Source organism: Gopherus evgoodei, chromosome 8, assembly GCF_007399415.2.
Source record: "Gopherus evgoodei ecotype Sinaloan lineage chromosome 8, rGopEvg1_v1.p, whole genome shotgun sequence".
NCBI lineage: Eukaryota > Metazoa > Chordata > Testudines > Testudinidae > Gopherus > Gopherus evgoodei.
The window spans coordinates 99,115,544-99,141,473 of record NC_044329.1 but is presented as its reverse complement, the minus strand read 5'-3'; the positions used below and the strand labels follow the sequence as shown (position 1 = coordinate 99,141,473).

At 42.5% G+C, this 25,930-nt stretch overlaps 1 protein-coding gene across 1 annotated transcript in view; it reads right to left on the bottom strand.

Annotated features, from left to right (window-relative positions):
* C8B (complement C8 beta chain) overlaps nt 1-24,808 on the bottom strand; it is a 31,722-nt gene extending 6,914 nt beyond the window's left edge. Inside the window, exons 1-9 of the mRNA XM_030573158.1 lie at nt 24,717-24,808; nt 21,870-22,026; nt 20,329-20,470; nt 18,512-18,653; nt 14,330-14,462; nt 12,013-12,210; nt 8,289-8,529; nt 3,692-3,820; nt 2,943-3,106 (exon numbers count right to left, since the gene is read on the bottom strand). Coding sequence (XP_030429018.1) covers nt 2,943-3,106; nt 3,692-3,820; nt 8,289-8,529; nt 12,013-12,210; nt 14,330-14,462; nt 18,512-18,653; nt 20,329-20,470; nt 21,870-22,026; nt 24,717-24,808 — 1,398 coding nt within the window. The remainder of the gene's footprint in view (nt 1-2,942; nt 3,107-3,691; nt 3,821-8,288; nt 8,530-12,012; nt 12,211-14,329; nt 14,463-18,511; nt 18,654-20,328; nt 20,471-21,869; nt 22,027-24,716) is intronic.
* Nucleotides 24,809-25,930: the final 1,122 nt, after the last annotated feature.

Genomic DNA, 25,930 nt, shown 5'->3' with positions numbered 1-25,930 from the left:
GAGCCCTTCCCCACCACAAGGAAAATCTCCCCCCTGCCAAAGCCTTTTCTCACTTCAGTGAAAGGCTCCAGAAGCGGGGAGCTCCTGAAGCCTTTCCCTGCTGCCTCACTTTGGCCAGAGCCTTTCACTGATGTGTTGTTATACATCACAGTGTGGACACAGAATGTGTTTTTCATTGTAGTGTGTAGTGAAGTGAAACATCTGCTACGTGCCTCCAAAAGTGGTGTGTGGTGTGTGATTGTAATCCAAGCCTGAAGTTCCTTAGGCAAGGATTCAGGTATTTGGCTGCAAGAACTGACCTGTTATATAGCACCATTGTATTCCTATCAGCTCTGCAGAGCTGCTAAGGCTTTGGGAGAAAGAGCTGGACTTGCCTCTATTTTGTGCATTCTCAACAGAATAATTATGTTAAGTTCCTGCTGCCGGGACAAATACTGCCATCATTTACACTTCTGCATCCCCATGACTATAATGGGCATGCAGATGTGTAAGTGAGGGCACAGACTGAACAGCATGGGGTTGCTGAGGGTAGAATTTGGTTCAGAGTAGAACAGAAAGGTGTAACAGAGAGTAAGATTTGCCCCACAGATTCTCCTTAGCAGATGATGATACAGTAGCCAGTAAGAATAAAGTCTGAGGATTCCTAGGTTAAGTTTGCATGGTTGGGAGTTACAATAAAAGGACCAGTTCCTCAGTTTGTATCACCTGAGGATCCAGCCCAAAGTTGTTACTGTAAGCTGAGCAAATTTGCTATGCATGCCACCAGGACAAAACAAACATGAAGCCCCACAATACCATTTGTACAGCGTTATGTCATTCAGAGGACAAATGCATTTTAAGGAAAAAGGTACTTTCTTGTTACTGCCACTGTGTCTCCATTTCTTAACAATGATCTTTGATCCACCTTTTACTTTTTGAATTCATATCATATAAATAAGGAAATGCCTTGAGAGTGACCTGCCAAGTGCTTTTAATAGATGATTTATGAACTGCTTCGCTTTATTTTTTTCCTGTCGAAGCATTTTTAGGTCTCATGTTTAGTCACACGCTACTGGTGCTTTTGATCTTCATACTCCTCAAGATATTAGCAGGGAAATTAAAGGCTAAATAGGCCAAATGCAAATTATATCAATCTGTGGTTTCTACTAGCTGATCCGGTCACTGATATCAGGTTAGACTCTAAAGGGTTAGAAAAAAACTAGCCTTAGTTTGTGTTCAGAATTTTCTTTAAATGGGATAATAAGTGTAACTTGCACAAGTATGGACACTGAAATCTCGGGGACTCAATGCAATTATGAAATCATGGGTAGATTACCTGAAAAAGTTGATTTTATATCTTCCTTTAAACCTGAGGTGAGTTCTAGTTAACAAAGAAATGGATTATATTGTCAAAGCAGAAGAGTTGAGTGGGTGGAGGGCAAGCTGAAAACATGGACATTATGTGAAATTTGTATTTAAAAAAGGGGGGAAACATAATAATTAGTGTCAAGCCAGAGTGAACTATGAAGCCCTGGAAAAATAAACATCTATTTGACCAATATAGTCAAATGTAGAAAGGGCTGACCCAAAGCCTGTTGAAGTCAACAGTATTTCTGTTGGCTCAGGGGGCTTCAGATTAGTCCTTGAATGCGTAGATTGCCAAAGTATTAAACATATTTCCACTAGAGATACAATAAACACTAGCTATGGGCCCAATCTAAGGAATGTTATCTGGATCCAGATTTCAAATGAGCACCCCCAAAACTCTAATGGGTTTGAATCAAGGCTTTTGGGTTCAGAGTAGAGCAGGTTGGAAAATGGCTTTTTTTTTTTTTAAATTTCAGTGAAAGAGAAAATATATTTTCATCAAAAGGTTCCACAGAAAATTTAGACATTTCAATTTTTCTAATTGACAAGTTTCAGTCAAAAACCAAAAAAAATTGATATGGATTTGCTGCCATAGTGCCTCATGGGAGTCATAGTTCAGCTGCCTTATGCCCTCATTTTCCTCCCTGGGCCAGGCTCTCTGGCTGGTCTACATCCCCCATGATGCACCATGGTCTTCCCACTTGCTAAGACATCAGCACACCATGGGGAGCCCCTAGCTACAGTGCATCATGGAAGATGTAGTCTGTCCAGAGGAACCAGGCCTATAGAGGAATATGAGGCACCTACAGATCCTATGAAGCACTGGGAGGTGTAGAGGGGGAGGAGATTCCAAATCAACATCTTTCACTTTTTAGAATGCATTTTGGGATTTGAGTGTTCAGGTTTTTTTGCCAAAAAATATTTTTTCTGTGAAAAACAGACACTTTTCCCAAAAACATTTATTTAACCAAAGCCCAATTTTCCATTGAGAGTAGTCCAATGAAAACCAGCCCTAGTGCAGGGCCATACCTAAGAAGAATATTCTTCTGTGCCTTCACAATAGTCACCCAAACATTAAATGAACTAATTGTGACATTCAAAATTATGAGGCTCTATTGACATTTTCCCCTTATTATTTTTCACTTTCATGCAGCTCTATACGTTCGAGATCTGGCCAACGCTGGAAGTAGGAAAGCCTAGTAAAAATCTATTCTCACAAGAGCCTCTCTTAGTTTTACAGATTAATGAGCTTTAGATAGTCTGAACAAACAGCCAGATTTTTTGGTGCACTCTTTGCTTTTTGGAACCAAACGGAATTGCTACAATACAGTGCATGGTAAATATGGAAGGCAAGGGTAATCCAGAAAAAAGGAAGATCATTTTATTACACTCTAATATTAAATGCCATCAGGTATATTTCTAATATAACACTGCCTAGATTCTTCAATTATCTGACATGGCTTGTTACCTAAAACTGGTCAATTAGTTACTCTGAAAATCTCGCTGATTATTCATTACCTCACTTATCTGAATGTATTCCAAGTCCCCCATGGCACGTGACTAATTGAGGCTCCATGGTGTATTATTTACAGTACCTTTAACTTTATGATTTCAGGGTTGTACTGTACTGCATCCCCCCACTCCTGCATTAGCTGAGCAGTCGGCAGATCTTTGTAGGCAAGTGTCGTGATATGCTCACTCCCTCCTCCACGAACAAGGGCTATGAAATCTTCCACAACCTGCTTTTGCCCGATGCTGTCTGCAAACAGGAGTAAAGTGACCAGCTCAGCTTTGCTATTTCTTAGTGGATCACAAATAGAATAAAAATCTAGGAGCAAAGCGGACTCTGCCAGTTACATATCCCATTTCGAAACAAAAAGGGAAAGCGACCTTGGTCACAATTATTTATATACAGCCAAATATCCAGCACTCCCTCTGACTTAAAAGGCTGTGGTGCCTGAGGGAGAACTTCAAGATTTGGCCCATAGTTTTTCATTTACAGTAATGTCAAATGAAAAACTAACAAACAAACAATAGATTCATTCACAGATTTTTCAAGGAAAGAGGGGACCACTTAGCCACAAGGGAAAGAATAATAAATCAGCCTCCCCTTAATGGGGCTATCATTGAAAAGTACCAGAAACTGCAACTAGTGCAGGGTGAAGCACCTCTTCCTTGAGTAAAGGGCCTGATCCTGCTTCTGTTAAAGTCAATGGTGTGAGATCAAACTCCATAAAACAAAGCCTGTTTCCTGCGTGCAGATCTATTTTACGTCTGAAATTGAGCATATATTGCTCTCACATAAAAAAAGAACATACAAAGCACAAGACTATTTTATGTTTACCTCCAATTTCATTTAAAACTGCCTTACAGCCAGCAGCTGACATTCCCAAACTTATATAAACTCCATAGATATTTGCACCAACGTTAAAGCCATGCTGTGCACAGGCCTGGATGTCACTTAAAGAGTAACCTAAAAAACACAGTAAAACATCACATATTAATTAAACCAACACTCCATTTTAAGTACCTTTTGCTGATTTTTTTTGCCCCCCTCCTTCCCACAGGAAATTTTTAGATCCCAGTCTTGCTCTAAAAAGGATCTGCTGCCCTCAGCTTCCAGTGACTTTGACGGCGTTGACTGCTCTTGAGATCAGACCTTTAGTAAAGAAAAAATTTCCTCTCAAAATGTTGAAATGTTTTTGCTTGCAGGGCTACATCAAATGTCATAGAATTCCTGGCACAGAAGAAGTGGCACATTACTAATAATGAACATCATAAAGATATAGTTACTGCTTTTGACCCAAGCCCTGTTGCAAGTTACAAGTTTGCAAATTAACGACTAAGGACCCAATCCTGCAAACACTTGTCATTGAGCATAGTGCTTACCATGCTGAGTGACTTAAATAAGATTCCTTAGGGCTATAAAACGTGCATTCAGTAGCAAATGTGTGTGGGATTTGGCCCTCAATGAGTTAGCAGTTAAAGTCCCAATTCGACAATGTACTTACCACATGACTTACTTTAACCCATTAGTAGTCCCACCTGTGCTTCAGTACCTAGCTGAACTGGGGCCTTAACAAGCAAGGATGATGCACTACCTTCACTTCATCAATGGCAGCCTCTCTGCCAGCAATCACATTTGACAGTCATTCACTGCCAGGGAACAAAACTAGCACTGAATTAGTGCTCCCTGGACTCAGTGAAAAGGGGTTATCCTAATTAAATTCCATTCCAACATTGGCTATAGCACTTATCAAACTGGCAAATTAAGTTAGATTTCAGCTTTAACATCTAATTGGCACTTTGGCAAATCCATCTGATTGACCCTCCATTCACGCTTACATTGTTTATTTTGATTGCAAGATCTTTGATTCAATGACTGTCTCTTGCTATGTGTATGTACAGTGTCTAATCCTGTGGTCAACTGGGGCTTCTAGATGCTATTGTGATCCCAGTAATAAACAGTAATAGCAATACATTGGTGTTTAGATGTGAGCTTCTAGAAAAAATATATAGCTCGATATGGGCCCAAAACAAAACCTCAGATCTTGAATACCACCAAAATTCTGCATGCATCTGACGAAGTAGGTATTCACCTACGAAAGCTCATGCTCCAAAACCTCTGTCGGTCTATAAGGTGCCACAGGATTCTTTGGTTCTTTCACCAAAATTCTGAATGCCTGAAATCCAGATCTAAGTTCTGTCCCTCTGGCTCGGGTCTAAACTAAGAGAGCTGAAAACATTATCTATTACCTACCAAGGTACTACTCAACAGAAGAGCAAACAGATAGTGCACGCTGCTGTGTAACGCAAAGAGTACTTTAGCAAATAGGCACTGAAGGCTGTTCCTCAACCTTCGATGCCAATGGGTAAACAAAAGAATGCTGCTACTTATTATCATCCACAACTCTTTGTTCCACACAAACCCTTGTAAATGAGCACAAGGCAAACAGCTAAAGCAGCATCAGGCAGAAAAGTCACCCAGCAAATTATTCACTGTTTCCTAGATTCCTGCGCTCTAGAAAAGTTCTGGAGGCTAGATGAGTTTCACGACTACCACATAAACCACTGAATAGAAGAACGTAGGTTTTGATTTTCAAAGCCAACTAGGGATTTAGCCATGGGATTCTCATTCATTTTGATGTCTAGTCAGCTTTGCAAAGATCAACTACTGGGCCTGGTATGCTGAAGCGACAAGCACTGGCAGCTCCAGCTAAGGTTGATGAAAGTGGAGGGTGCTCAGCGCCATTTGAAAATTAGGTCCTTGGTTTACATACAGAAGGGGAGAGCATTATCTTATTCAGTATCTCTTAGGATGCTACAGACATCAGCACTCCACCCTTCCACATAGCCTTGTCTCACCCCTGGCTTAGCCTCTCTCTGTCCACAGAGCCCTACAAGGCCGCTCAGAGAATTCAGAGGCCCCTTGCATAAAAAAAAAGTTGCAATACTATAGAATACTATATTTTTGTGGGTGCCCCTGTGGGGCCCGGGACAAATTGCCCTACTTGCCTGCCTCTCTCCCTCCTTCCCTCCCTCTCCCCCCAGGGCAGCCCTGGGAAAAACAAACATTTAAAAACTTTCCACATCTCAGCACAAACCTAGTTTTGAGAAAACTTCTTTTCAAGTCACCTTTACAAGGTATCACTGGTTCTCAGCATCAGCTAGTGCTAAAAGGCACTAAAGCTCACTAAAAGGGTTGGACAAATATTTTCCGTCAACTTTTTTTGGATCAAAAAACCAGGGGTTTTTAAAAAACAAAAAAAATCATGGACAATGTCTCCTTTCCTTCAAAATTTGTTGTTTTTTTTTAATTGAAAAGCTGAAGTTAGTCTGCCAAAACCTGAACATGGTTTGGGGTTTCAGAAGTGTGTGGCCAAATATTTGCTACTTGCTGTGTTTGATTGTTTAAAGAAACAATACAAAACTTCTGCTTAAAAAAAATCCAAAACTTTTGAATCACCTCAGCTTGTGACCAAACGCCTGGGCTCATCCGGTCAGAGATTTTTCCAGGTTTCTGGTACTCTGTTGGCTTCCTTGTTTCATATCTGTCTCCATAACTTTGGGTTGAATATAAGAACATAAGAATGGCCATACTGGGTCAGACCAAAGTTCCATCTAGTCCAGTATCACGTCTACCGACAGTGGCCAATGCCAGGTGCCCCAGAGGGAGTGAACCTAATACGTAATGATCAAGTGATCTCTCTCCTGCCATCCATCTCCACCCTCTGACAAACAGAGGCTAGGGACACCATTCCTTACTTATCTTGACTAATAGCCATTAATAGACTTAACCTCCATGAATTTATCAGTTTCCTAGAGACTGGCTCCATGGAATCCCTCACAAACTGGAGACGGTTACTGTGGGTTTGTCTTTAGTATAGCTTATGTACATACTCCATGAACTGAGTACTTGTCTCGTTCCAGAATCTGGGATGAGCCTATGTTGTGAAAACTGAAATGCTCAAAATAGCACATGCATGTGAATGGACAAGGGGTGCTAAAATTAAATTAACCCAGGGGGTCTCAAACTGGGGGGGGTTGAGACCCCGCAGGGGGTCACAAGGTTATTACTGGGGATCTTGAGCTGTCAGCCTCCACCTCAAACCCTGCTTTGCCTCCAGCATTTATAATAGTGTTAAATATATAAAAAGTGTTTTTAATTTATAAGGGGGGGTTGCACTCAGAGGTTTGCTATGTGAAAGGCGTCACCAGTACAAAAGTTTCAGAACCACTGAATTAACCCCTCTAGAGCCTCGGGGAATGCAGGGGAGGAGGGTCTCCCTTGGTAGGGTTGGGAAAGAGGTAGGTGGTGTAGGATATTGCTCTTCTCATGTGATCCCTCCCCCATGACTCTCTTGGCTCTATCACGGTTAATATAAAGTGGCTAATTTTAAATGAAGCTACCCTCCCCTGACATGAATCTCCCTATGGCACTGCAATTAAATGTAGACTATAATTTGGCATTTGAGAAGTGAAAAGAATGGTAGCCCTAAGGGAAAAGATAACAGCTTGGCTCTTTGTGTTAAATAGCTGTCTGCAAGCCTCAAACTGCTGAATGAGCTTTAGGGTAAGGAAGGCTGTGCCTCCCCAAACAGCCTGGCCCTGCCCCCACCCCCTTCCTGCCCCCCTTCCTGCCCCCCTCAGAATCCCTGACCCATCCTGCTCCTTGCCCCCCAAGACCTCCCCCAACCACCACCCTGGGACCCCACCCGTCATGAACCCCCCCTGCTCCCTGTCTGCCCCGACCCCTATCCACCTCTTGCTGAGCCCTGATAGACCCCCCCAGAATGCCCACGATCCAACCCCTCATTCCCCGACCCCCCTCAAACCTCTGCCCCCTCCCTGTCCCCTGACTGTCCACAGGACTCCCTGCCCCTTATCCAATTCCCCTGGCCCCGGCCCCCTTACCATGCCGCTTACCCCCGCCTCTCCCCTCTCCCAGAGCCTCAGCGCACCGCGTCCAGGAGTGGCCCTGGACAGTGCTGCAGTGGTGTGGCTCCAGCGGGACCACCCCCTTACCACGCAGCTCTCAGTGAGAGGAACTCAGGTCACGCTGGAACTCTCAGCCCTACCCCCTTACCACACGGCTCTGAGCAGGAGGAGTTCAGGCTTCACCCGAGCCACACCGCTTTAGCTCTGTCCAGGCCGCTCCTTGACGCAGCGCGCTGAGGCGCCAGGGGATGGGGGAAGGCAGAAGCAAGGGGGAGCCTGCAACATTCTCGTGGGGGCCCCTGCAGGGCCTGGGGCAAATTGCCCCACTTGCCCCCAACTCTGGGCGGCCCTGGAGCCTAATCCCCACAGAGCAGCATCTGGCGGTCCAGGCAGGAATAATGCTGTGGAGGCGGCAATTGTTTTCCTATATAGTAGTAGATCTGACCCCAAAGCTTTAAGAACTGCTCTTTCATTAAATGCTGTATAGTATTGGATACACATACCTGCCTTTTGCAGTTCTTCACTGTTCACAACTAACGTGTATTCGTAGATGCCGCCGAGAGTAGCTTCAGTGATGTAATGCGTCCCATAATCTCTGTAGAGTTCTCTGTATTCACCATAGTTGTACTCCAAAGGCAGCTGATGGAGTCTCTGCAGGAACTCATAATGCAGCATCAGAGTCCGAGGCTTCAGTTTATAACGGGCAACATCCAGCTCAGAACGGGCATGAATAAATTTGCTGGACTATATGAAATGCAGACACACAACAGCATCCAAGTGAAATGAGGGACATAGTTCTCCATGCAAAGTATGTTACCTCAGTGAATGTTATATGTATTATCTGTGCATTGAACAAATGGATGTTATTGGTCTGCATTAAACAGCTCACACAAATCTGTATACTCGACATAGATCTTAATTTGTAAAATGTGCCATTACCAAAACTTGAAGTGAAGGGAGAAATTTTACATAATGGAAACAAAGACATTCCCTCACACAAACTATTGTCCAACCGAAAGAATATCCTTCCTCTCCACACCCCTTTTGGGGCAAAAGCCTGGATAATAAAATGGGCTTTCCGCTGTGCCCTAAATGCATTCAGACTCAGGTTCGTTTGGGCCATCAAGGGAAATATTTTAAAGAGCTGATGATCTTTCAATTTAAAAAGCCCTGTAAATTGGATAATCAAATCTAGGCCCCTTATCGGGCCCAAAGCAGGACTCATTGGGTGGAATTCAGTGGTCTGTGTTATGGAAGATCATAGTGGTCCTTTCTGTCCTCAAAAATCAATGCATGTGTGAGTTACCCCAGATCCTCCTCCTCTCTCCAATGATGTCTATTTCAGGAGCTTCTCGGCCGCTTGGTGAACATACCTAGTGCAATCTTCTCTTTACCAAGGAAGCTCTATTTGGGGTTTTTACCATGTGTAACCCACACACCTCCTGGATGTCATATTCTAGCCCATTGCAGGGGGAGGAGGGAGAAGAGCAAGAGAGAGGAGTCTGCTCTACAGCCATATGGCTTTTAGCTCATGCAGCAGAGACTAATGCACTGAGGTCCCAGGTTTAGTCCCAGGTTCAATCCCAATTTGTCAGTGTTACAGTCAAGGCGAGTACAAGCTACACAGAAACAAGGCCATTGTTCTGCTCCTGAATGCACATGGCACTGAGGACACCAGCATATAACACCAGTGGTACTAAACAGCCAACATGAAGTAGGCCTGGTTTACAACAGTGGAAGGTTAAGAAGAAACCAGGTGATGGTGCATATTGACCCAGAATGAAGTCATGGCACTAGAAGAGTATAAATTAAAGCTCCTCCAGATGGCTTGGAGTGTATATCAGGTCACAGAAGTGACTGAAGGACAAGAATGAAAACGTATGCTTCATGGTGAACATGCAGCCAGTATTCTGCGCTGTGTGCCTTGAGTTCTGTGGGTATCTCATATCTACCAATGTGAAGTGGCACGTGCTATTCTATAGTTAAACCGGTGAAGACCTGTTAGCAGTTTTAATTTTATATTACCGTCATAGCTACTGTACAGTTGACTAACAGGGTTTCTTTGTTTGCATTGTCACTTACTGTAATGACAACACCTGTCCTGTACTACTATGACTTTTCCTGTGTGCACTGACATCCTGGTGGGATTCCAAGCTCACTAGTCTTCCACTGCACAGACTGTTCTATGCATTCATAAACACATAAAACCTGATGCCTGAAAATCCCATCCATCCCAAAGGAAGGGAATGTTTTTTATCCAGGAACTCACATGCTATTCAATGGAACTCACCCAACTGGACTGATGGAATTTCAAAGTTCTAGGGCTCAGTATGTAAATAACAATCTGACCTGTGTGAAATCCCTTGGATTAATCACGTTCTGGGTCATATCTAGGGTGACCAGATAGCAAGTATAAAAAATCGGGACAGGGTGGGTGGTAATAGGTCTATATAAGAAAAAGCCCCCCAAAATCGGGACTGTCCCTATAAAATTGGGACATCGGGTCACTCTAGTCATATCTGTTTCCCACCCATCTTTCAGGACATTTTGATTTCATTCACTACCATTGCTATTTACTTTTGTGCTTAACATATCGAGCAAGTTATTTTTCTTTATGGTCTCCTGACCCGAGGTGAGTGCTACGGTACATTAAACTCCCTTGCAGGGTAACCTTGTAGTTTACAGTTCCTATGTCCAGTGGCTGGTATGAGCCATGTGTCAGCCCCTTTAATGGCTGGATTGTCAATTTTAATATACCCTGAGGACATTCTAGGCCAAAAATTTTAAAATTATGTGACAAAAATTGCAAAATTCTGCACTTTTTATTTGTCAAATAAATGTGGAGACTCCAGCATGGCATTGGGGAGCACAGGTCACTGGCTGCACAGAGGTGGGAGATCACTGTGCAGCTCCTTCCTCCCTGGTCACAGGCTCAATGGTGAGGCTGCACCCAAACCTGACACAGCACAAGGACCGGGCCTGCCTCAGAAACACCCCAGAGCCCTGCCCCTCCATGTCAGGTACACCAGGCATGGGCAGACAGGCTCAGCAAGGCAGGATCCAAATGTGGAAGGGCTTAGTGTGGGGGGAATCCAGGTGTGGGTTGAGAGGGTTCTGTGTGCGGAAATCTGGGTATCGGTGGCTCAGTGAAGGCGTGTGTGTGGGAAGGATCTGGATGCACAGGGGCTTGTTGGGGTTTTTTGGGTGCAATGGTAATGGGATTCTGCTGGGGGATCCAGGTGAAGATGTTAGGGGCTCAGCAGGGGGGTCTGGGTATGGGGGACTAAGTGCGGGGGTCCAGATGCTGAGGGAGTGGGGCTTAGTGGGGTTGCAATCCATATGCAGCTGGTTGGGGCTTGGTAGGGTGAGGATCCGGGTGGTTCATCGGGGTGGTCTAGGTGCAGGGGGAGTGGGGCTCATCTGGGGGATTCTGGGTGCAGGGGGGAGTGAGACTCGGCAGGAGGGTCCGGGTGTGAGGGTGGCTGGATGGATGCGCGAGTGGTTCCCTGTACAGAGATCCTCCCCCTGCAGCTGAGGAGTGATGGGTGCAGAAAGCTCAGAGGGAGGGTTGCAGAACTTCCTACAGCCGGGGGAGAAATTTGGGGGTGGGTCTGACTAGCAGGCAGGAGCCATGAGCCGTGTCTTCCCCAGTCCCGCCCCTGCCCGACAGTGATTTACCTCTCTGCCGGCTGCCCTGGGCATCACTGTTTGGGAAGATTACACGACCGTTTCTGTGGCTTCCCTTTGCTTCTCCATCAGAAAGTCATTTTTCTGCAGGGAAACAAAGAAATCTGCGGGGGACATAAATTCTGCACATGTACAATGGCGCAGAATTCCCACAGGAGTATAATATGTGCTACATCCCCTATCCTCATATAGGGGTTGCTGTGCATCAGTAGCCCCCCTGCCAATCCTTCCTACATGACAGTACTTTTGTACCAATAGGTGTGCACTTCCCTTTGTGTTCAGAGGACTAATTTGGGCCTGTTTCTTTCTTTCACCTTTTTACAGTGGACAGACCCTCAGCTGATCTAGAGGGTCTATTGGACAGACCCTCAGCTGATCTAAATTGGCGTAGTTCTACTGATTTCCTTGGAGCTATACTTCAAAAACTGAGGATCTAGTCCTATATTTTTTTATACATGTATACACACACGTATATTTAAACTTCACATCTCAGGTGTTAACTACTAAACTGAGAACAGTTTTAAGTAGAAAGTAACTTACAGTTGCAGAAAATTTTTTCGTCCTTTGAATGAACTTCTTGAACCTGTTGTCACTGTAACTGTAACCAAGTTCAAACACTCCTGAGATCTTTATTCCAAAGCCAAAGCTAGTCTGCGAAGCTCTTGCCCTAAGGATATTTTCTTCAAAACTTGAATAAGATTCATATTCAGTCAATGTAAATTCATATTTGCCTTTGGTCTAAACAAAAAGCAAAACCAACACACTTTATTTCTTGCATACTGATTTCATACCTGAAGCAGAGGGAAGACATCTTGATAGTCTTGCAACAAACATACTTTTGAATTAGTGCTTGAACTTTGAAGATGAAAAGCCTGGTATAATTGCTAATCATTATTATTACTACTACAATACCACTTGATTTGCAGCACAGGTTAATAAAATGCAGATGAGAACTACTGTCTCCTCTGTATTGCAATTGCCTACATCTTAAAAGTCCATGAACATTTAAACATGTTTAAAATTGCGAAAGGAACAAAGCTTGCTTAATAGGCATCACGTATCAAATCACACTAGATAACACACAGCATTAACTTCAATGGGCTTTTAATCAGGCTCCGTATCTTTGATGCCCATTAAGATAAATGACAAGTATGAAAATTACTTGGGTGCCTGCCCTTTTATACAGTACGTTCTGGATATTTTAAAACAATAATACTTATTTGCACTTCTGTAGTCTTCTCTAAGCACATGACTCACTGCCGGTAAGCCCATGGTGACTGGGTGTAGTTTAGCAGGCTCTCCTCCTTTAGTGCCCTGGCTGCCAGCTGTGCTGCCAGCCCTGTGTGGTCAGTTTCTCCTTGCAACTCGCCAGGTCACACAGAGTCCCACCCCTTCTAGGGTAAACCAACAGGCCAACAAACTTTGAACTTTGACAAACTGTTGAGCTTTCAGTCTGAGTCCAGACTCACCAGTCCTTACCCCTGGTATCAGGGGGGCTTCAACAGTCCTTACAGGGGGGTTTCCGCCAGTAGGAGGTCAAGACCTTGCTACACAGACCCCTGGCTGCCTCCCTGGACCACCTCCTACCTTGCCCAGTCTGCAGACTTTGCTGCAGCCTCTTTCCTGGCTCCCAGTGTATCAGCGCCACGCTTTTTAGGTCTCTTCCAAAGGCCCACTGCAGAGCTTCTTAGCATCTGGTTCTGCTGCAGGAGAGTTTTCTCAACTGACTCAGCAGGAGTCTTCCTGCTCCCTGCAGATCCATCTAGCAACATGCTGAATCCTGGCCTGGACTCACCAGCTCAGCTCCCTGACTCCAGCCAGGCTTCTCTCACTGAGAGAGACCCAGAGGTCTGCACTCCTTCCTGGTTTACCCCTAACTGAGCCTGGTTCAGCCCTTTTAGCTCCTCCCTCCAGCTTTGACACTTACTACAGGTGTAGCAGGGCAAGGCTGATTGAGCCCTCAGATTCTCCTTAACCCCTTCAGGCCCATGGTGGAGTTGGTACATCCCATCACATCTCCTTTCTATCAGAGGATCTCAAGGTGCTTTCCTCACACTGCCCCTTGAACATGAGTATTTTTGCACTTTTATGGAACAGGTTCTTGAGGCAAAGAGGAAGTAAGGCTCTGATCCTGCACCTTTAAAGTCATTAGCGGTTTTGCCATTGACTTCAATGTGCTTAAGATCAAACTCTACCTGAATTTACCAAAATTCACATTGGAAATCTGAGCCAGAATTAGGTCCCAGATCTCCTAATTTCCAGTCCTCTGCTTGGACCATGAGACCATCCTTTCCCTGAACAAGCAACATAGTCAAAATAAAGTCTGTGCTGCGGGTAACAATGAACAATGGTAAAAATGCCCCAAATTACATGTTGCCATGAACACAAATATTTCACTTTCATTATGGACACTGGAATCATTCCTTTTTCCTTCCCCTATAGTTTTATATTTAATACTCGATTTCCTCATACTATGAGCATTACTATTTCAGGCACCCATTGTGCACTGCATCATTATAGAGAATCTCTGAAATCTAGTTCACTTTCTTGCAAGCAAATCAAGGAAACAACAGCATTCAGCTCAGAATTTTGCATGGCTTCTTTACAGAAACTTTACTTTTTCATATTTTTGTCATTTAGAGAACAACATATACATGATTATTAGAGTATAACAATCACTTATTATGTTCCCTAATATTTTCAAAGTAGGTCAAAATTTAGTCCTAAACCAATTGACCCCAATTCTTGAAATTCATTAAAATGTCATCTAGTAAATGAAGCTGTGTCAACATGCTGCACTGAAAACTATTGGAAATGTAATTAAAGTTGGGTCGCAGGAAAAAAATCTGATTCTTACCTCTGGGGAGTAGCTTTCTACATTGTACGGTTTTCTAAACCTGGTATCCATAATATAATGTGGAGTACATCCCCCAGCATAGTACCTGTGATCAAGAACCAACCCTTCCAGATTGTTCGTGAGGATATTTAACCTGTGTAGGAGGCATAACAGTGAAACAATAAAGTTTATAATTTAATTAGCAGCAAAATATACAATTTGGCTAAGAAAGGCAAGATTTTCTCCCCTATTTCCTTTTGCGCCTGCCTATTTTGTTGCCTAGGGATTCGGTCATCAGAACTTTCCATCTTCAGGCATCCATTCTGAGTGGTCTAGGAGAACCTTTCCATCCGACAAGCAAATGAAAGAGGGACTCATGTTTTGAAACATTGCTGAAGATAATATTAAGTGCAGAAGAATTACATTCTGTCAGCTGGGACTGACATTATGGCATCATCCCACCAGTGATAGCAACATTTGTATACTTTACCAAGCCAATAAAAGTTCATGGAATTGAAATTGTGCTGGAAAGTAAGGATTTGGAGTAGCTCTTTCAGGAATGGCAGAAGGGTCAGAGGTGAGCAAAATATACACTAGGCACTGGATCAGATCCTAAATCCATCTGTAAAGAGTAAAAGTGCAGTCTGGCAATCTTTTTACGTAGGGAGAATGGCTTTTTTTGGTGATGGGACCAAGAGTTCTCTGTTATTCACCATCATCACTGAAGGGCGAATCCCAGTGGAATCTCATCTACATGGTGCACAGTCTCAGGATACGTGCTACTCTGAATAAGATCATGTTTAAATAGCAGTGAGCATCACTAGAGGAAAAAAATCACAAAAGAAAAAACACTGATGAAATCGGGAAATCCCCAGAACCTATAATTATGTTGTGCTCCAGATCTTTGTCAGGCTCCCTTTCGTTAGTTTAGAGTCAAAGGATTGCATAAAAAGGTCTCTGAAACTGTTAAAAATAGCTTCAATCTTAGAACACAGTGAAAAGCGGGAAGATCCACTAAAATCGTATGACTGAGCATTTGTGGCTTCAAAGAAATGAGAGGCATGTTTCTGTAAGAGTTCAAATTCTTTTTTAATTTATACTATGGTTAACAGCATCAGTAATGACATAAACAAAGGTCATATCTTCAGAGAATTGCATAGAAATGATCATTTCCCCTTTAATGTGATTTTTACAATATGAAGCAAGATTTTTGAGGGGTGCATATGAAGGAAGATTAGGGGACTATTTTCCCACTGTAGGATCCTATAGACAGTTATCATCCTATATGAGTTGGATTATATTCAACCACCCCCAAATTCAGGGTTGTTTAGTTCTTGAGTGAAATCTTGCCCCCATTGAAGATGATGGCAAAACTTCCATTGGCTTAAATGGGGCCAGGATTTCACCCTGTTTTGGTTCAGTCCATTCCAAATGTAGAGGCCCACTGCAACATATAGATCTGAATCCAGATTCAGATTTTAAGCAATCCAATGCTCCAGGATGTTAGTGTGACCCTAAGAGCCCTTCAGTGCCCACTGACAAAGGGTTCATTATTACATAACAGCAACTCCTATCAGGCCTGACAAACTCACTACACCTAACAAATTGCTGTCATAGTATTTATCTGTAAAGAATGTTGTATAGTGTGTCAAATGAACGCTTATATCATACTGGTCATCATAAGCATTGCGAGACATATGCATGGGCATTAGTCAAGAAGGTGTATGTATGTACTAAAAATATGTTTGAACTATGTAAACAGGCAGGGTAGATAAACAAGTTTTTCCCAGACAAAGGAATGTTTATTAACCTGCCTGCCTCCAATGTCTAGCAAGCATTGTGTAAGTCAACACAAAGCAAGCTTCATTTGAAAGACAACAAGAAAAGCAAGTTGCCAGGTGAATGAGAAAGACAACATGCCATGAGCACGCTGAAGGCTGAAGAGCAAACAGCAGGGGCAAAAAACTTTGTCTGAGGGTACACATCACAGGGATACATTTCAAAGGTTTTCTGGAGCATAATGAAGAGGACAGGAACCTAAGGATACTACTGGCAGAGAGGAGTGAAAAATGAAAAATCTGGATACTGATTTGACTGAAAATTAGCAATGTATACAAAAGGACTAAGGCCATGGCTACACTTACAGCTGTACAGCGCTGGGAGTTACAGCTGTCTTCGTACAGCTGTGTAGGGAAAGCGTTGCAGTGTGGCCACATTTGCAGCATTTGTAGCGCCGTTGGGAGTGGTGCATTATGGACAGCTATCCCAGCGTTCAAGTGGCTGCAAGGTGCTTTTCAAAAGAGCGGGGTGGGGTGGATGTGACAGGGAGCATGGGGGAGACAGAGAGAGTGGATTTTTGGAGCTGACACTGTTCTCAGCTCCCTGCCTTGCAAGTTCTAAGGACTGGAAGACACACAGCACCAACCTTCAATCATTTTAAAAGTTTTGACCCCTTCCCCCACCCCTCTCTTATTCACTAAATGCAAATAGCCTTCAGACCAGATAAGCAGCTGCTTCAAAATGGACTCCCCCCTCTCCCCCTGCCGTGTTGCTTCTCTCCTCAAGCAAACGCTAGCTGTGAACATTCCAAAGGAATCCCCCTGCCTGCCTCTGCTCAAGCAAACAGGAGCTGTGTTTGTTTTTTAGATAAGCAGCTCCAGGAGCCTGGAGTTCACAACAAAACAGCAGAGTGGCTGAACAGGCATTCTGGGATACCTCCGAATACCTCGGAGGCCAATTACAGCACTTTTGGTGGCCACAGTTGCGGAGCAGCGCTGCATCACCAGCGTTGCAATCCTTATACCCCAGGCAGAGCAGGAGTACAGCTAACGCTGCAGCCAGGGAGATGCAGCGCCGTATGTGCCTTGCAAGTGTGGACAGTGAGTAAGTTGCAGCGCTGTAAACCCCACTACCAGCGCTGCAACTCTCCAGTGTAGCCAAGGCCTGAGGGTGAGAAAAATGCTTTAGCCAAAAGGCTGTAGCTGGCTAAAGGTCTATTTAACCTCTTCCCAGCGTGTTATATTTTTGTTTTATTTGTAACCAATTCTGTTTCCACTACTCTTACTCAGTTGTTACTAAAACCTTCTCTTTGTTTTACCAGAAGTAGAATTCAGTGCTGTAATATTAAATGAAGTGTGACTACTCGGTTTAATCAAACAAGCTGGCGTTTACACTGTCTCTCTGGAGATAGCCAATTTGGTAATCCCTGTGAGTGTCGAATGATGGGCTGGATACTCCAGGGGAATGTTCTTCCAGGGACTCAGGAACTTCGGTGCACCAAGTGTTATGTGCAAAGAAAAGTATGGTCTGGCAGAATCCTGGGAAGTTTGTCTAGGGTGGCTAACAGACTGGTGACAGGGAGCTCTCAACTAGTTTAGCACCAGCAAGTCTCTCTTTTGCTAAGGGAGAGGGGTAACAAGGTCACCCATAGGTCTGGGTGCCCCAAGAAAGTGTCACAGTTTGGACACAGAATTTTGATGCAGGCCATTCTATAATATAATCATGATTCAATTTTCTTTTCAAATATCAACATTTCTACCCAGCGTTTTATTTCAGAGCCAGATTTTTAAATAGGCGTCATCCCAGCCTCCTGGAGTCCAGGCAAAATTTGTCATACACACAGAGCAGTTGTCAGGCCACATTCTGATCTCGATTACACCCATGTAAATCTGGAGTCTCCATGATTTCTCAGGTGTCCAATGGTTTAAACAACAATTATCTGTAGAGGTTTTAGAAGGTTTGTCATTCACTACCTACTCACCCAGCTTTGGCACAATTGGCACATTTTCAGAAGAAAATAAGTGAACACACTAGCCTAACAAAGCAGCTCCCTTAACAGTCCTACTGGCAAGCTCATTACCTATGCCATGTGGAGCATTACAACCAGACAATTCATTTAGCGTGTTCACTACACACACTGATTTTTTTTTGTCTCAATGATCGCTATTTACTAAGGTTCTGATAAAAACCCTTTTGAGTCAATATGAATTTTTCCAGTGGGCTTTGGATCAGGACCCAAGATGTGTCAATTTTTACAACATTTACAGTTCAATATTTAGCAAGTTTGAGATTACATCAACATATTTTCCTTATTTGAAAAAGAAGTGCAGGGAACTTTAACCATTTCAGGTTACTATATGTCTCCATTCTCAAGTCATGTAATTAAATTTGCTATGTTTGGTTTATTCAAGGTTGCCTACTTACCCTCTTGCCAGATTCTCTATTCCCCAGTATTGCTCCATCTTCTGGTTGCATTTTCTATACACCTTTTTACAATTTTTTTCATCTGATTGATCCCCACAGTCATCATCTCCATTGCAAAGCAACCTCCGTGTAATGCATCTTCCTAAGAGGCAACACTGAAATTGCTTAATTAAGAAGTCCTTTATCATTTTATTATTAAAAACTATAAAGCCACAGTCGTCGCCCCATAAAGCTTATAAACTTAGAGATTACGACATTTTAGTTAGAGCTGGTTGGAAAACATTTCCTCATCCCCCTAGACATTTCTACTTTTCATTTAAAAAAAGTCTGAAAACTGCCAAAAAGTGTAAAATGGATACAAGCTGAAAAAAAATTAAGTCTGTTTGTTTTTCCAGTGGAAAAATCAAACCATTTTGATTAGGGCAGAAATTTTCTGCAAAAATTTTTGTTTAGTCAAAAATCCAATTTTCTTTTGAAAAAAAAAAAGCCCTTGGAAATTTTTCCACCGGCCCTAATAATAAATAATTATAATTATTTTCTTGTGTAGATGATTGATTACAAGAACAAATAACTTGAAATTCCAATGAACAGGATTAATTAATATGAGAGCAGAGCATACTGGTAACACATTCTTAATAAGGGAAATAATAGACACGAAGGCTGCATGTCTCTCATGTCTTTTATTATTAGAATTGCTCTACAGAGACCTCAAAACAATTCTGTGAATCAAAGCGGAAGGAACAGTTTTGTTTTCTCATGCTGTGTTGTCCATCCATAATAAGATCCCTACAACTGAGATGTTAATGAATTATATAAAAATAATACCTCACTCTTATATGGTGATTTTCATCAGTAGACCTTTAAACACTTCACAATCTTTGATGTATTTATTCTCACAATGCTCTTGTGAGCTAGGGAAGTGCTATTATTCTCATTTTACCTAAAGGGAACTGAGGCAGAGAAAGGCTAAATATTTGGTTTGACCAAATCAAAAACATTTCAGTTTTTCATTTTGCCAAGAAAAAACAAATAATTGTTATTTTCAGTCAGCTGAACTGAAAACTGAACCGAACCGAAAACTCCACCAGTTCCTTCAACGTGATTGTGAAAACTAATGAATGCTACAGAACAGTAATGTATGTAGGGTAGACAGAACTGTCACCACTACAACAACAAATCCATATAAAGCTTTTTTCCTTATGATCTCAGGACATGCCAAAATCATGGGGACATATTTTTCTGCCACTATCTGACTTTTTGAACCAGTTTTGTGGCAGCTTTTATTATTAAGACTGTTTTTAAATTTCCTACTTTCCAAAACAACTGGATTATAAAGAGACTGGCAGACTGGAACTTGGCCTACATTCCAGTTAAAATCAGTCATTTGCAAATGCGATGTAAGTGCTGATATACTTTGGGCCTCATCCTGGCATACTTTTACTCAGGTAAACCCCATAAAAAAGTTCTGTCATCAATTTCAACAGGAGCAGGAGTGTCCCCTAGAATCATAGAATATTAGGGTTGGAATAGACCTCAGGAGGTATCTAGTCCAATCCCCTGCTCAAAGCAGGACCAGCACCAACTAAATCACCCCAGCCAAGGCTTTATCAAGCCAGGCCTTAAAAACCTCTAAGGAAGGAGATTCCACCACTTCCCTAGGTAACCCATTCCAGTGCTTCACCACGCTTCTAGTGAAAAAGTTTTTCCTAATATCCAACCTAAACCTCCCCCACTGCAACTTGAGACCATTGCTCCTTGTTCCGTCATCTGCTGCCCCTGAGAACAGCCTAGCTCTAGCCTCTAATTCAAGTACTTACCTGTAATCGTACATACAAAGCCTTCACATCTAACTTTATTTCTGCAAGGACTGTTTGTAACACAATCTTCTGTTTCTTTGTCAGAGTAGTCACATGGGTCTCCATTGAACTGAGAAGGCTGTTCCACCTGGGCAAATCTGTACTGTAATGACACAGAAAACATTTACTCCTCTGTGTAGAATGCATGAATTTTATGGTTCCTAAATCAAAATACTAACTTCTTGTATTGAGACATATTTGCTATAGGACTTAACACCAAGAAAAATAGTAATTATGGAAAATTTTTGATTTTCTTGCAATGGACCTAATTTAAAATAATAACTTGAGGTAGTTTTCATTTTATTAACCAAGATTTTCCGCACTTAGTAGTGATGGAGTAAAAAATGTGGTTTTTAGCTTGTCATTAAGACAGATTTTGTTTAAATAGGACTAATTGCTCGGAGTGGGAAAGAATAAGGAAGGATTCAATAGCATTTCCCTTCTTTCAATTAGAGTTGGTAATGACACCTCTTGTTATTCTCTGTACCTGTGTACTTACTAAACCTTCCACACCATTATTGATATTTTCCTGACAACACCCCTGAGAGGTAATTCTTTGATCCATCCATTGGATTATCCTTCTGCCCCTTTTCCATTTCCTAGACAAAATCATAACTGAGAGTCTTCACTCCTTACACAGCTGAAGCATCATTACTCCGACTGCAAAGGGCTGAAGAAAGACTGATGTGGGATAACCATTCCAAGAATAGTTATCTTAACCTGTTAACAAGTGATCCTGTGCTCTGTTTAAAACAATGGGATTTTTGACATTGATTTCATTAGGAACAGGATCTTAATTTGAAGATGTTCCATATATAGAAAATGCTCAATGGCAGGTAATGAAAAGGGTCTCCCAGCCCTGTGAGGTGTTGAGTGCCCTCAATTCCCAATCAAATCCAGAGTTGCTGAGGGTGCTTAGGAACTTGCAGGAGTCCTGCGGACACCGGCACTATGTGTGAATGCTCCTGCCAAAGGACTATGATCATTTGCTACATTTGATACAAGAGAGGGAAAATTAACGGCCTGTTCCTACACTCCCTTACTGCAGTAAATTTCCATGGAAGTCAATGGGAGCTATGTTTGGATAAAGAATTGCGAGACTGAGCCGACAAAAGTGAACCAGAATTCCAAAGCAAAGGGTTGCAAGCGCATATGTCCCAATATAAAGAAGAGTTACTTGCCGGGAACTCTTGACACGAAATTCATCCCTGTAAAAGGAAGCCTAGCACAAGGCCTAGACATGCACTTAAGCCCCAGGAGGTCTTTTGTGACGCTTCAGTGGTATGTAGGTCTTGTGCTGGAAGCTGGATGCCTTGAATGAGGTGAATTCATATCTAACTGCATTGCCCATGCAGATTCTCCCTGCAGGAGATGTGAGGAGCCACGGGCCAGAAAAAGTGACTCCATTACTGAGTCTTTGCAGAGGCAATATTATGAAAGACTGTCTTGCCTTATATTCTCTTGTATTTCCTATGCTTCATATTAAGATCATAGATACTCACTCTTTTCTTTTGACAGGAGTCACAGGTGCTCCATGGTGACCAGCTTGAAAGCACACAATCAATCGGCTGCGGAGGGTTGCTTACTGATCGGGCCCATCTGCCTTTGGCTAGGCTCATGTTGGCTCCATTTAGCTGAAGAAGAGGTTCCCTTTCACCACTAAATGTTCACAATGAATAAGAACTTGAGTGTGTAGGATTGCAAAGCTAGGAGAATGGAACAGAGGCTTTTGTGTGTGTGTCTCTCTCTCTCCACACACTAAAACAATCCCTTTATTGTGCTCCACTAAAATCTTTCATGCAAAATACAGAGTTAGCTACCGACCTCACACTGGGTGTGCAACTGTGCAGCTCCTGATTTACACCATTATAACTGAGAGCAGAATCAGGACCGTAATGTTTTAATTTGAGTGTCAAAGATTACGGTATTATTGAATTGTAAAACATCACATGTCCATCATCACTGTCTCAAACAAGGTCATTAATGATACAATCATAACTTGACAAAAATCCTGCAGCTGGATCGTAACTGTAAACACCATGGACTTTCCTAAAGAATCAGCAAAAATTGAATTTGTAGCACACTTGTTTATCTAAAGGCTGGACAAAATTCTACTTGAAACTGTATGGATCGCTTAAAGCAACGGGAGTGCCTGTTGCTGATGGTCCTTAGAACAGTTTTTACTGTACCTTCCATTTGTGGGAAATGTGGGTATTATTTTTAGCAAAAATATGCATGTCTCAGTTTCCCCATTCACTTTTATATTGTTTACCACTGTGTGTGAATGGGTTAGTTTCCTTCCTGAGACAGAAGAATAAGAAATGCAGTGACTGGGTGGGGGTCAAGTAGGCAGGTCAGTGTGGGTAAGAATATGTCATCATATGAACGGAGTTACCTTGAAGATACAATAGAAGACCATTAGCTTTTAAAGACTGCCAGCCCGGCGGGGGGTGGGGGGGACAGAACATGAAATGGTGTGACTGGAGCTTGAACTAAAGAACTGAGTGTGAGCAGATTGCAGTGAGAATCCTGCTGTCCAGGGCTAGCTGGTGGGGCCAGAGGGGTGCATGGGTCAGTCCTGGACATTTGGGCAGGAGAGAGAGTTTGGGCTGCCAGCCTGCACATGCACGTAGGTTTTGCTTTTCCATTCTACTCTGATAACACTAATTACTGAATGCCAGTTGTCTAATAAAAGGTGTCTCGTTAGGAAACATCTGTCCTGAGTCACAGCAAACACCTGCTGATTGCACAGCTCCCAAGAGGGTAAGTCTCCAACAGAGACCAAGCTCTTTAAGACCTGTTAAAGGAGTCACGGTGAGAAACAGAGTGCTGAAGTCTGCGACCCAGTCAAAAGTGGAGGTCCAGGGCCTAGCACAAAGAAGGGTATACTCTCAAAGAGTCTACGTTAAGGTCAGAGATTTGGCATGCCTTGTGGATCCATGACACCTACTAACAGCAAACTAAAAATCCCTGTCTGTCTATCGGTAATTTGAAAGGCTCAAGGGCATCTGTACATTTATTCTCACCAGTGGCTTTAATTACAAAACAGATGAAATGAATTTCATTTTACCAGGGATTAATCAAAGAGTCAGTCAACCAAGATGACGATTTAGATAAATAATGCAGAATATTTATAGTTGCTGGTGGTGATTTGTTAAAAATTCCAATCACTTCTCTTAGTAAGGTGCTGAGACAAAGTCTGCTCATTGTGATACCGCTGTGAATTCCCACTGACTTTAGTACACTGGCTTGACACTGGTGTCTCTGACAGCAGCATTTTACCCATATGGCATAAATCTTTTTTAACTATGAAGCGTGGTTTTAAACTAATACCTGTAGCCGAGGGTACACTGCACTTTCTCAACTATGGATTAAAGAGAATGTGCATTTTTGTTTAAAGAACATTGCAAAGGACTTTTAATTCTAAAACGTAGAGCTCAATTTTGTCTTGAAGACCTAAGACCTGATTTGTGGTTGATTGATAATTGCCACCCCCACCCCCACAATAGTTCCAGGAACTGCCAGGGAGCACAGTAATTGTATCCTCTCTCCTAGGCTTTTCTATTTCCTGCAGAGCTTATCAATGCCGTTCCCTAAAGGCCAGAGGGGCTAGGGGAGGGGGGCTGAGGTTAGACACCTCCTCCTCACAACCCATCATCAATAAGCAAATTGCCCCATCAGAGCCCCCAGCCTCCATCAGAACAAGGAATGCAAAAAAAAATAAAATGTAAGTTGTGAGCGTAGACCCTCCTGTATAACAGATTGTTCTTAATATTGTGCATTCAATATCACATGTAAAAAAGGAAGTGAGGAAAATGATCAGCCAACTATGTAGTCTAGGTGTTGGGTTTTGTTTATACGAAATGAGGACCAAAAGGCATTAGATCAGTTGACATTTAGGATCACAGTAGCTAGGTAAAGGAAAAACTTCTTATACGATCCAGTACTTCCTCCCCTGGCAAGTACCAATTATAGTCAGAGAGTAGAAGAGCTATCAAATATTAGCCGAAATTAATTTTCTTTTGACCCTTAAATCAAGCTGAACTCTAATAATGACCTTGTAAGGTACACACAGTAAGTAACTGCACTGCAAACAGATTTCACTTCATCACAACACGACTATAACATTTTGGCATATAAGATTTATCAGACTGGATTACTTTTTTCAAGTCAGTCACTTCATGATATGCTCATTTTAAAGCAGTGCCTTTTCTTACTTCGGCAGAAACTCCAAAATAGCTTCAGATGACATTCCTTATTCACCGTAAAAGGAAAAGCAGACGGTCAGTGTTACATTTCATTATCTATCATGTCATTGCATGGATATTTATTTAAGAACATTCACTTACCTAAAGCAATGCACAGTTAGGAAGCCCAGTACTGCACAAAACAGCAACAATTTCACTGGGTACAAGAGAAGTATAGTATGCGATATGCTCATGATTCTAAGGTAATATCAGCAAATATCACTGGCAATCCTAAACCACCAGAACTCTAGTTCTGCCTTCTATTGGATCTGAAGGTGATTCAAGCAGCAAACGGTAAATTAGCTGATCTTTTGTTTACCATGTAGAAATACTATGACCCACCTCCTGGCCAATTCACACGACAACCTTTATAGTTGCTAGCACACAGGAAGTTCTGAAAACTGTGTTGGGGGATGTCAGAGAAAATAAAAATCAGCTTAGGAGCAATTTACATTTCCCCTTCATTTGCTTTAAGAACAAGAGTAATGCGACACCTTAGAGACTAATGAATTTATTTGAGCATAAGCTTTGTTATGTTTCCTTAGGGCATTGCTGAAAAAATAAATATTTCACCAACAGTCACATATTTAAATCTTGGCTCAGAAAACAGTCAATGGGAAGTGACACACGAGTTAAAAATCTGGTGACTAGGAGAAGGGATGATTGGAAAAATACTTAAAAAACCCCAACCTATCTGTTTGTTGTTGCAAAGGAATGAGAGACACAAAGAATGGACAGGTTTCTCCTTAATTCTGCAGTGAAACTTTCCATTCCACAGACAACAGGCCAGTTCCTGAGAGGTGCGGACACCTCAATGGAAGTTAGACGTGTTTGGCCCTGCTTCAGGTTTGGGCCCAGGCCACTTGCTGAGTAACGATTGCAGCATCTGACCCAATTATCATGCTTTTCTAAAGGAGAGCCTCTAGTTCTATGGAAATTGGCTCAGATAACTATAGGGGTTCTTTCTAGCCTTAAAATTTATGAATCATCTTGTATTAAATGTCAGGTTACATGGAACTTGCCTTTTTCCTCATAATTTCTAAGCTTTTACAATGGCTAGGCAAGAGGTGACCTGGGGATAGTATTTATTATGCATAACGGGTTACCTTTTACTCTTATATGGGAATGGCCCCATGGTCCTGGGGAACATCCCCTCTCTTAATAAAATAGATCCCAGAACTGAAGGGATGGATCTTCTAGGTGCTGCTGAACTCCACCCAAGAAGTACTGAGCACCCTCACCAATTTCAAAACAGAGTTCAGGGTGCTCAACAACTTGCAGATTTTGTTCCTAAGGCAGCACATGAGCGACATCTG